The sequence below is a fragment of the Rhinatrema bivittatum genome, chromosome 2 (assembly GCF_901001135.1).
Source record: "Rhinatrema bivittatum chromosome 2, aRhiBiv1.1, whole genome shotgun sequence".
NCBI lineage: Eukaryota > Metazoa > Chordata > Amphibia > Gymnophiona > Rhinatrematidae > Rhinatrema > Rhinatrema bivittatum.
In genome coordinates, this window is record NC_042616.1 from 623,213,422 (window position 1) to 623,226,025 (window position 12,604).

Genomic DNA, 12,604 nt, shown 5'->3' on the forward strand with positions numbered 1-12,604 from the left:
TTTGGGTAAATGCCAGATTCTTGTGGCCTGGTTCTGGCCTCTGTTGGAAACAGGATGCTGGGCTTGATGGACCCTTGGTCTGACCCAGCATGGCAATTTCTTATGTTCTTATGATATCACCCTATTTATGTGGCTTATTACTGTCCTGCCTGTCCATAGAGAAAAATCAACAACAGAATTAAAGAAAGCATATGAGCACAGAAGATCCTTAGCCACAAAGGAATGAAGAGAAAGCCTAAGATCAACTAAGATTTAAGGCACTGTAATAGGAAGTCAATTGAGCAGCCTAAGTGACTCTGTGGACCTTGATGCTGTCATTCTAAGTCTCCGTATGCTGTATTCAATATATTACCTGAATGCAGGCTATAAATGGAGGAAAGTAAGATATGGTGCTACTCAAAAGGCGATTGAAATCAGCAAGAAGCTTCTGAGTGATGTCTCTGATTTCCAATGCAGTCTTTAATTTATCCATTTCTTTCATAATTCCGGAGAACAAGCTGCTGAACAGTTGCTTGGCTAATGTTGGATCTCTCTGTAAAACACAGTATAACCATCAACCTACAACACGATTCACTACAGTTTGTCATGCACATATCTGATCAAAAAAGCCAAAACAAGGAAAAGGCAAGAAAATCCACACACATTACAAACTGTTCCTTAAAAATTAAAAAAACAATGTAAAGGTTTTTAAGATAACACAGAGCACAATTGGTTAATTATATGGACTTTCACTTTGGACCTATGATTAAAATGCAGAAACTTCCATGATGTTATTTTGTGGAGGATTTCTTGATATGAAGGTCCTTGACCCTATTTATGCATAAATCTATGAAGGGGAAATGTTTAAAACATGTTAAAATTTTAAAAGCAAAAAATGTTTTTAAATTTTTAATGGAAAAAATGGTTTATACACATAACTGAAACAGTGATAATTTTGCTATGTAGATATGTCATAGATGGCTGTTCTTTCAATTTCACAAATCTTTATTTCAGCATTTATATTATTGAAGGCACTCTTTTTTAAATTCAGAAACAACTTCAATCAATACTAAGTATATCTGATTAAAAAAAGACAATAGATGACAAACCTGTGCCAGAGCCTGCAGAGGGGCAATTAAGCTGCTGTATGCAATCTGAATATCAGGAAGATCTCCATGTCGATAACTCCTGTACAGTGTAACTTCAGAATCACGCTTCATCTTCTGCTCAGCTGTGATCTTCTGTATAGCAAAAAAAAGAACAATCTACCATTTTGTGAAGTTGAGAAAGCAATAACACAACATGGACCTCAGGGAAGTTCATATGAATAAGTGAACCAGGTCTAAGATTCAAGCTAATAAGCCTGTTCTTGTACAATGTGTCTTTATAGTAGTATTCAATAGGTATGGAAAGCACATTCTCTCTTGATTTGTTGCTACTCATGCTCAACAGCAGAAAGGGGTCAAAAAGCAGGTTTACTTTGCTAATGGAATAATTACTATATTGGTCTCATCAATAAGCTGAGAGTTTGTTGTTTTTCTTTACACACTGTGTATGCCCAAAAGCCTACTTTGCCTTATGAGCATGATCAAAATCACCCTAGTTGAAAATCACACCTCAAAGGCGTCAGTCAAGCCCATTCCCCAGGACCGAAAATGCTATGAGAGTCTTGGTTGAATCTATCATGCCAGGGAGAGACAACCCATCATGCCCAAGGAGGGAGAGAAGATGGTTGCTGCTATTGTGGCAATGCCTGCCAAAGAAAGACTACCACAGAGCTAGTCTCAAAGAAAACTTCCCTCTAGCCCTCAAGGCCAGTGATAACTTCAGTGTTACCTGTGCATGCCATCTGGAGTGGGAGTATTATAAAGACGGAAAAATGGGAAAGAAAATAATTTTCCTAGAGATTTCAAGTCGTAAAACAAAATACATTTTAAAAAGAGTAAAACTGAGAAACCATTTCCAAAAAGGGTTTTCACTAATAGGGCCAAATTAAAATTTATATGTTTGGACATAATATAACCTTTTCTAAAATGCCCACTCCCCCATGTTTTCATTTACTTTGGATATGGGGAGGCTTACTTAATTTATATTTTCTGTTATTTAAAGAGGTCTTAAAAGAATATATATTTTTAAAATAAAGTAGCTGGATACGTCTTCAATACATCAAAAGAAAATCCAAAACACAGAACTCAGATTTTAATAATTTTTGTTGTTTTTAACTGCCTATTAGATTACTAAGAATTCTTTGCTAGTTGTATTAAGTGAAAACCATTAGTAGCTTGCTTTGTTATTTTTATTGGATGCGATATAGTCCACATTTAAGCAATTCATTCAACTTACTAAATTTAGCAAAACTGATATAGGGCTTTGGTCAGTAAATACTACATTCCATCACTGTTAATGGCAAGCAGACAAACCTTTTCTCGTTTCTGTTCAGCAGCTCCTTTTCTTGCATAGATTTTGCTGACCTGCTCTTGGTCCTTCAAGAAGCGCCTTCGTAACCTCAAAATGTCAGCCCTTTCATCAATACCTACTAAAAAAGGCAAAACCACAAGCAGAGAGAATGCTACTGTCATACTAAGCATTAAATGCACTTTTGGTTAAAAATCTAATTGTATATGCTATCTACATTGTTTTATTTTATTTTATTTTTTTACTTCTGGAAATGAAATATTTTCATGAAAGCATAATGAACAGATACAGGTTTTGTTTTCATCTTTGCTGACTTCAGGTCATGTAGAGAATGATGAAATGCTTAAGTATTTCTTGTTAAGGAAGGACAGAGAGGACAGAAAAGGGGGAGGTGTAGCTCTTTATGTCAAAAATAATATCCAAGCAACTGAACAACAAGGAATGTGTGATATGAAAGAAAAACTATGGGCCATTCTAAAAAAAAAGATGATGGTGATCCATTTTTACTGGAGTGATTTACAGGCCTCCAATTCAAACCGAAGAACTGGACAAAGATCTGGTTGAAGACATCCAAAAGATGGGAAAGAAGAAAGAAGTGTTAATTTTTGGAGATTTTAACCTGCCAGATGTAGACTGGAGAATCCTTCTGCAAAATCTACCAAAAGTAGAGAGATAGTGGATGCCCTGCAAGGAGTTCTGTTCAAACAAATGGTAATGGAACCCATGAGGGAGGGGGTTATACTCAATCTATTGCTCACTAACGGGGATGTATAGAATGTCCGGATAGATGCCCACGTCAACACCAGTAATTTACCAAATGGTATGGTTTGATATCACAAATAGGATACAGAGAACTCAAATGAAGACCCAAGTCTTGAATTTCAAAAATACGGACTTTGTCGAAATGGGGGCGTACCCGGAGGTAGAACTAGAAGACTGGGAGAAATTAAGAGAGGTGGAACAGTGGCCCAAACTGAAAGAAGCAATTAGAAGAGCAACAAATCTATATGTTAGAAAAGTAAACAAAGTAAGAGAAAAAAGAAACCGATCTGGTTCTCAAAAGAGGTGGCTGATAAAATAAAAGAAAAAGAACATTATTCAAGAAATATAAATAATCTCAAAAAGAGAAACACAGGGAAGAATATTTGGTGAAACTGAGGGAGAAGAAAGAAAGAAATCTAGAAAGCAAAAAGTCAGGCAGAAGAAAGGACTACCAAAGAGATAAAAGCGAGGTGAAAAAACATTTTTCAGATATATCAGAGAAAGGAGAAAGGTCCCAAGCAGTATAGTGAAATTAAAAGGAGACAAAGATCAATGGGGGGAGAGTGATGAAGAAATGGCTGAAATATTAAACAAATACTTCAGTTCGGTGTTCACTAGAGAAGACCCTGGAGAAGGACCATCCCTAGTTAACAAGACTGTGGATGGGGGTGGTGTAGACGAAACTCCGTTTACAGAAGAGTGTAGGGAGATATCTATGTTTTACCAATGAATCACCAAATATGAATTATAAGAGCCAAAGAATACTGACAGGCCGTAATCATAAGAGCCAAAGAATACTGATAGGTCCCAAAAGCACTGTCACAGCAAGGGAAAGAACTTTTTTGCCCATATGAATTTTATCAGCATTGTCTCAGTGGAAAAAAACAACTGACTTACCCCGATACACTGAAGGATACTTTATCAAGATGTGCCTGTTCCTCTGTGAATAGGAGCAAGACAGAAGGACAATACGACTTAAGCTCATAAGCAGGTGTCAGGGACCAGCCAAGGCAGAGTCCAGAGGTCACAAAGACTCCCACTATTGAGGGGGCAATCAGAGATGGAGAAAATCACTCTGACACACAGCTTGACATACAGACGTGGCAGTTCTCCACCCCACCCCACCCGAAGAAATGGGGAGAGGGAAAAAGACTTGCACTGTGACAGGACTCCCCCTGAAATAAAGGAGAGGGGGGAAAAGACCTGCAATGCGGCAAAGACCCTCCCATCCAAAACGTGATTATGCATGAGCTTATGCATATTTATCAGCTGGAAAGTATAAGACAGAGGGGCAAAGAATAGAGGGAGGAAAAACCCTGGAGCCTAGAGAATAAGACCCTGGAGACAAAACCAGAGAAGGGAGCCCTGAAAGAAAAGAAAGGGGAGCCAGAAGCAGACCTGCACTCCCTGCTATCGAGGGGGAGATGATCAGATGCAGCCAGGTGACCTGAGAGAGGAGACACCCTGATCAGGTGTGGAGACAGACACGGAGAGGGTGAGGGTAGAACGCAAGCCCAGATAGCCCAGCAAGTACCAGAGCCAGAAGCTCTGGGACCATCTACCCACTCTGCCAGGACCAAGCCCAGGAAGCAAGCCTCCCCCCCTGCACACATTCTCCAACCAGCGTCTGCTTTAGAGATAAAACAGAGGGATATCGCCTGAAACTGGGATCAGGGGTAAGTTAGCCATAAATATTAATATATTAAGCAGGCTAAGCTTTATGGTATGTGTGAAACCACCCATGATACAGAACTTTTAGGGAAAACTGGTGCTTAGTGGCCAGGATTTTGGAGACAGGAATTATTTTCTAAATGCTATACTCTGCCAAATCTGGTAAATAAAACTCTGTTTCTGAGGAGAATACATGTCATCTTTGCCTGATTTAGGGTCATGAAGTGGGAGAACAATTAGAAGTGTCCTGTAGCAGAAAGATTCCTGCACCCCTAAACTTGCTTAAAGTTTGGAGGTTCACTGAGACTGGATAGACCACTCCCTTCTGAAGATATGACATCAGATGCACAGGTAGATTTCGTAGAACTAGAAAATGAAGCATTAGCGAAGGACACAGGTTTTCACTAAGAAAGAAAATGTACAATTCCAGATCTCTAGAATACGAGATAATTTAAAACAAACGTACTTGCAGTAGGAAATATTACTAAACTTTACTTAACCACACTGCAATATTTAGTTAGTGAATCCAAATTAACCCTTAAGACATTAGCTGAATATGCAACCACTTTGCACTTACGAAAATAATTACTGCAAAGTGATAATTCACATTTACAAGCAACCAATCAAGTACTGAAGACAGACATTAGCCAGCTAAGAGCAGAGATAGGTGATATTCAAAAATGCTCTCTGCAAGAAGCAGACCGGAAGTCAATGGCAAAAAAGAACTAAGATTTAACAGAAAAAAATTGAAGCTTTAAAAAAATAAAGATTGCAAGAGCTCAGCCTACAGACCCTCATTTAGATAAACTGCAGCAATACCTTGAACAAATTCAAGAAATGCAGAGAGGACAGGAAGGGGACTCTGAGGGCGAAACAGATCCAGTTCAGGAATTAGAATTAACTATTAAAACTCAGCAAGAAGAGTCAGACAAAAAGTCTTTAAAAAAAAATAAAATTGACAGACCTATAACTTAAATTAGCCATGACTGATAGCTAAATTAGTGATTTAAACATGTGGAGAAAGAAGTGCACTCAGGTAGATGTTCAGGTCTCTGAAAAAGAGCAGAAAATCTGGCAGCTTATAGAACTTGTTCCTTCAGGAGACTCACCTTACTGAGATTGAAATGTTAAAAGCTGAAAATAAAATATTAACCCAACAGCTTTCAGTAGAAAGGCAAGGTAAACAGCTTTCTGCAGACAAAGAAAGTAAACAATATACAGCCTGGGTTTGCCAGCAGCAAGAAGCAAATTTAAAGTTAGAAGAAGCTAATCAAGAATTGATACTTGATTTAATGGAATCTAAGTACCAATTACAGCTGTCCCAAAGTATGGTTCAATTTTTGGAAAAACAAAATAGCTACTGTCATGCACAGCTCTGTCTCTTCGAAGTAGAGCATGCAGGCAACAGAAAATCCCAGCACAGCTCAAGCAGTGGTGCTGACCCCACACCTCCCTAAGAATCAGTGGGAGTGGAAAGAGGAATGCACAACCCAGAGCCACAGACAACCTGTTTTTCAAGTCTGGGAAAAATGAGCAGAACCATGGGACAAAGCAGAGGTGTTAGCTTCTAAATACAGCCATTGGGAAGGGGAGAGAGAGCTGCCTTTCCCATCCTCCCAGAAGAGGGGCTGGGATCAGAGCCCAGCACTATGACAGGCTTACCACCAGCTGACACTAGAGGGAGCTTCAACATCACTAAACAAATGAAGCTGCTTCGTACATTAATTACCCCATTTAGGGATAATTCTGGCTCAGATATTTTGCAGCATTTAACCAGATTGCATGACATTTTTCAGGTAGTAGATGCACGTTCTGAAAAAGACCAGGTGGCCCTACTCCCACGGAGTTTCAGTGAAGAAGCCAGACAATACATAGTAAGCATCCCCACTGAGGTAAAAGACTCCTTAGACACATTTGAGTTCGCCTTCAAAGAGCACTTTGAGACTTATACTAACAACATTTTGGCACAGCAAGCTGTGTAAAATCTAAGATGTGGCCTTGAGGAAAGCCCCAGAGCTTTTAGCTACCACTTAAAGCAGACTTTCTTTTATGGGGATCCCTATGACACTGAAACAGATAAGACTGCTCTCCAAAACTTCTTCTTTGAGGCCCTTCCCCCCTACTCTGCAAACTCCATTATATCTCCACAGAGAAGTGCCCTTACGTTTCTTTGTAGAGGAAGCAGAAAAACTATATGCCATTTGTCATAAAGGGAGCAAAAGACAGATAAGGAGGAGAGGAACCTCGTGTCCACCATGAGTCAGAGTCCAGAGATAGACTTTGAAACTAACCCCCTATCTTCTTATGCTAAGTCCAACAGGCCCTGGACGCCTCCTCCCCAGGAACAATGTGATGGCACAGCAGCTGACACAGAAAAGGGCACAGGAGAGTATACCCAGCGACTTCCTATGGCGAATCAGCTGGCCGAGCTGATAGCCAGAAATTCATCAACCAAAATCACAGTGTGCCTGCTCCACCAGAAAAAGTTTCCCAGAAAAAAAGAGAAAAAGTCTGAGGAGTCGGAGTGGCACCAGGCTTAGCTTACCAAAGGAAGGTCCCAGTACCTCTGGGTCCTCCCCTAACACACAATGACTAACCGCTCCTGTCTTTCCTCCCCAGGTCTCTACCATAAGTGCCCAGGAGCTTTCCCTGTTTGAATCTAGAGAAGCCCGTACCTTTACAATATGAGGTGATACCCAGCCATAGGAGAGTCCTGTGTCCCTTCTGGATGTAGACTGTCAGGAAGCATACGTTTTCTTAGGGAAATTAAAGCCTCAGGGACTCCGCTACATGATCCCCCATCAGAATATAAAGTATGTTCAATTGGGAGGGGCTTCTAGATACAGGTTCCGAGGTTACCCTAAACACACAGAGGGTGTTTGACAAGCTCTCTGCTTTCTTAGAGAGAAGGTCCACTCCAAGAGTAGTCCCGTGAGAAGTGGACTTCCTCATTATGCAGTCCCAGATTGACACCCAGAAAGTTTTTTGTGTCGCTGGACTCCAACATGTGATCCAGAAACATTTTAACCTCACTAACATACATTTGCCTGCAACTAAATCTTGATTCAAGGATTATCTGAAATATGCTACCCAGAACGTTCAGAACATTTTAGCCAATTGGACAAAATTATGATCTAGTCCATTGAAAAAAAGACTTAGACCATTCCAAAATGTTTATTGGACTAATAGTCCAGTGCAAAGTGGAATTAGGAGCATATGGAGGAATGCCTGTGGAGGTTAGAGTTAAGACATGGCTCACCCTTCAGATATGGAAGATGAAAGTGAAGCACCCAGTTCTGACCACCAAGATCCCTGGTGAGGAATTCCTAATAGGGAATGAACTCCTGAGACTGTCCCCTGTCCTTTATTATGTAAATGAGGTCATGTGAACTCAGGTCAGGTATACTCTCCCATATGGAAGAGTGGCTCAAAGGGGGAAGGAGGCAATTAGTTCCTGCTCCACAGAGCAGAGACTACTCTCAGAATAAAATTTCCAGAGATCAGCAGACCCATCCCTATTAGTACTTTGGTACAGACAGTCCTGAAGAAGGGGGAGATAATAATGACAATGCTATCCTCTTGTAAAAGGAGACTATACTGAAGGCTGAGGAACGAGGGAGCATTTACCTTAAAACAACTGTTTCCCCTGAAGACAGCTGAGGGTAAGGAGGAGCCTCTCCAGCCCAATCGGGGCTGTAACCAACCACTTCCAGCTGCTGATGTCATCAGGGTGGGGACCGGTTGAGGTCTTAAAACCGGCCCCTCTGCGGCACGCAGCCAAGCCGCGTGCGCCTAAGGGGCGCGCTGCTTTGACGAGACTGTCAGCAAACCAAAACTGGACTGAGACCTTTTCGGGATTGAATTTGAGTAATTTTAATTTCTATTAATCTCCTTAGCCCTCGGCCTTCCTTCAGAAGGATTTGAGAAAGTTTGAGAGTCGAGTGAAGTAGCTGACCGCTGGACTATTTACATATAAGTTAAATACAATGCCTCATACTAAATGGAAGGCTAAAATTAGGGAGATGGTGTCATCCTCTACCTTAGTAGAGCCTTCCCAATTGCGGATTCTGGTTTTCTTCACTCCGTCATCTGGTCAGAAACCAGAGGAAGAGGCCGCTGATGGGTCTGATTTGGAGCAGGTATAAGACCCACTGGCCAAAACATCCTTGAGCCCTGGGGCCCCAAGTATTCCTCCTCCACCTCATTATCTACCTATTGATTTTTTAAAAATTGGATCATTACCTGAAGGAAGTGGAGAAGGAGCACAAGCTGCAGTGGGAGAGCTGGAACCTGGTGGAGCAAAAGGAGTTGTAATTGTGGATGACCTCCCAGAAATCACTTTAAAGTCTTTATGGAAAGCGATAAAATCCTTAGAAGGGGCAATTATAAATTTATCTAAGCTGACTGTAGATTCTAACCAACGTTTTAATGTTGTTGAAGCTTCTCTGAAAAATAATAAAGATAGTATTGAGCAGATGGGGATTAGATTAAGCAGTTTAGAGAACTGGCAGCAAAGGTTTGCTAGAGCCAAGATTATATATGATAAGAAACTGGAAGGGATAGAAAATATTTTAAAGTATTTAAATCTTAGAATAATTAATTTCCCTAAGCATGACTTAATATCTGCTTATGAAATGTTTAAAGAGTATCTCATACAAATATTAAAAATGCCATCGAAAACGCTACCAGTACTATTATGTTTCATCAAAAAATAATGTAGCTGAGAATAAGTCAGGTGAAGGACAATTAAATTTGTTGGAAGTTATTGAATCTAATGTTGATACTGTAATAATGAACAGATCATATTACATGTCTCATTTTCTTTTGCCTCAGATAGAGAAACTGTCCTTAGACTTTTTATGCGAAACCGATTATCCCTGTTCCATGGTGAAAAAATCTGGATATATCCTGATTTCTCTAAAACAACACAGAATAGAAGAAAAACATTTCTAAACATGAGAACAGAGGTTGAAGCTATAGGTGGGAAAATGCTATTAAAATGTCCTTGTAAATGTGAACTTGTATTTCAAAATCAAAAATATGCATTTTTCGAATTATCCCAACTTCGAGCTTGCCTCGATTCCCACACCCAATAATCTGCAGAATTGGGATTTGTGGCAAAGGTAAAATAAAAACCAAGATGTACTCTCAATTTCAATTGTTATAGAAATAAGGAATTATCCTATTTTCTGTTTCCTTATTCCGCTTATAAATATATCATCTCCTTCTGAATATTACCTTTGATATCAGATATAAATTTTCTGCTTTAGTTAATTTTTGAATGTTAAAATAATTATGATGACTGAAGGTTGTAACAAATGCTTGTATTTGTTCTTGAAAATAGCATAAATAAAAAAAAAAAAAAAAAAAAGGAGACTATACTGAGAACTCAGCATTGTCCTAGATACTGATCGAATGGAGATTTGCCTCAACCAAACCCACCTTCAACTGACCAGAGCCTATTGGTCTCAGGAGCTCAGGAGGAAAGTCTGTCTGTAACCAAAAACCCACACCTGCTACACCCCAGGAAGCTGACTGCCACACACCAGAATGGAAATACCATTTCAGTGTATGTCCAGCTAGCAGACACAAAACATACAGGCACCCTTGATGCTCAGTAGTGAGGACTCCTTCATGAGCGAATCCCTCTTCCGCAAGGTGAAAGGTAAGATAGAATAGGATGCAGTAAACAATTTGGCTAGTGCTACAACTGCACAAGAATGTGTTACCCATGTGCGGGAACATTTGCCAAACACTTTTACCTTTTCCCAAAAGAATTTGGAGACAAGTGTCAGAGGAAGAAAAGCCTATTATGATTTAAAAGCTACCTCTAAATAGTATAAACTTGGAGACAAGGTTTTTTTACTATAATTACAGTAAAAACAAAGTCAAAGAAAGCAAGTTTTTGCCTAGTTGGAAAGGACCTTTTGTCATTGTGGATAAAGTCACATCAGTCGCATATCTTATTCGAATTAAGACAAATCCTGATGGTGAAGATATCCTTAAATGGGTTCACATTAACCAGCTCAGACCTTGCAAATTTGTGGATCAAAATGCTATGCCTGATGACAATGACGGTAACAATAAAGCAAAAGAGTAGTTCTCTACTGTTTTTCAGATGAACAGCCAGTCCCTGAGGTAATCATCCTAGTGCTGCTGATGACAGGAGCAGAAGCTGCCAAGCTGGTTGAGCTTGGACCTTCCTGCGGCATCGTGATGTAATAGACCCCTGGCTTCCTCATTATGCAGTCCCAGATTGTCACCCAGAAAGTTTTTTTGCTGGACCCTTCGCCACTTTCCAGACTAGGGAAAGGAAGGTTACACACACAATCTCATATTTATATAGTATGCACCACATGAGAACTACATTGTTTCCTTATTTCTTATCACCCATGTATATTTCCTGTTACTATTCCGCATATATTTTTCTTCATTATACTTTTTACCTTTCCTATTACAGCGATTTATTCACTATTATTACTATTATGACTACTTATAAGTACTATGATTATTATTGTTACATTATTCCTACCTCATGCTGATATCATCATTGGTGGCCATACATACCATATATCTGAGGCCTGCATAGTAGCGAGTTAGGCTTAAGCGAGATAAGCTCCACTGCTGGCTTATCCCACTTTAGAAGGGGAGAAATGTAGGGAGATATCTCATGTTTTACCACTGAATCACCAAATATGAATCATAAGAGCCAAAGAAATATGCAGACAATACTGACAGGCCCCAAAAGCACCGTCACAGTAAGGGAAAGAGCTTTTTTGCCCAGATGAACTTTATCAGCATTGTCTCAGTGGAAAAAACAACAGACTTACCCTGATACACTGAAGGATACTTTATCAAGATGTGCCTGTTTGTATGTTCCTCTGTGCATAAATTTAGCAGAGTAAAAAATTGGCAGTTCTAAGGGCAGATTTAAGACTTGGCTTGTTAACGCTGTTTTTCGGTGCTAAAGTTTAGGCAATTAAACCTAGGTAAATGAATCACAGGCTTAAATTTAACCAGTCAAATTTTTCCTGGCTAAAGTTAGGAAAATTTTCAGCTGAAAACCTAGCTGATTAGATCTGTCTGAAAATTTACCTTAAGATAACCAGTGAAAATTAACTGGTCATCTTTGCCTCTAAGAAGGTTTTTGAAATTGATTCTCTAAGTCCACTGTTGAAAAAAAAAAAATTATATTAAAAAAATGTTCTTTCATCATTGCATAACTTCGCTTGTCATTTTTCAGCTGTCAATTTATAAAAACTGCTTTCATTTGATAATACTTATGCTACCACCTCAATGACGACAGGCCAAGAATCAGATTTGGTTGCCTCAGAAGGAGAAATCTAAAGGGCTACCATTTTCTCGGCTGGTCCTACTCTTAAAGCAAGCTATGCACAGCTACTTTTATACCTTTGGCTTTGTTGTCCACCTCATCTCCTGGCAAGCCCAGTCTCTTCTTTCCAAAATTGGGCCCTACTGGTTTCAAAGCTGCCCTCTGTAATTTCTCACTCCTCATGGTACCAAACAGCAAAGATTCTGAGGTTGATGGGACAACATATTCCGCCAATGTGTCAATGCTATTTCCAGTCAGCCAGTTAAAAGAACTTCTCCCTCCTAAAAGGAACAAACATGTTAAACATCATATCAAAACAGCATATCAAAACAGCATGATCACTGAACATTTATTCAACAGGTGTCAAGAATACACGATATTATCACAAGAACATACAAATAAAACTAATATTCACAGCTATTCCTAAGGAATTCCTGCATTACT

The 12,604-nt window shown here is 39.6% G+C and overlaps 1 protein-coding gene across 2 annotated transcripts in view; it reads right to left on the minus strand.

Moving 5' to 3' along the window:
* PRKDC (protein kinase, DNA-activated, catalytic subunit) overlaps positions 1 to 12,604 on the minus strand; it is a 683,602-nt gene that overhangs the window by 199,702 nt on the left and 471,296 nt on the right. Inside the window, exons 59-63 of one of the 2 annotated variants that reach the window (XM_029591248.1) lie at positions 12,238 to 12,441; positions 9,070 to 9,117; positions 2,400 to 2,515; positions 1,089 to 1,220; positions 353 to 532 (exon numbers count right to left, since the gene is read on the minus strand). In XM_029591248.1, the coding sequence (XP_029447108.1) occupies positions 353 to 532; positions 1,089 to 1,220; positions 2,400 to 2,515; positions 9,070 to 9,117; positions 12,238 to 12,441 (680 nt within the window). The remainder of the gene's footprint in view (positions 1 to 352; positions 533 to 1,088; positions 1,221 to 2,399; positions 2,516 to 9,069; positions 9,118 to 12,237; positions 12,442 to 12,604) is intronic. The other variant, XM_029591249.1, reaches the window with a different exon arrangement.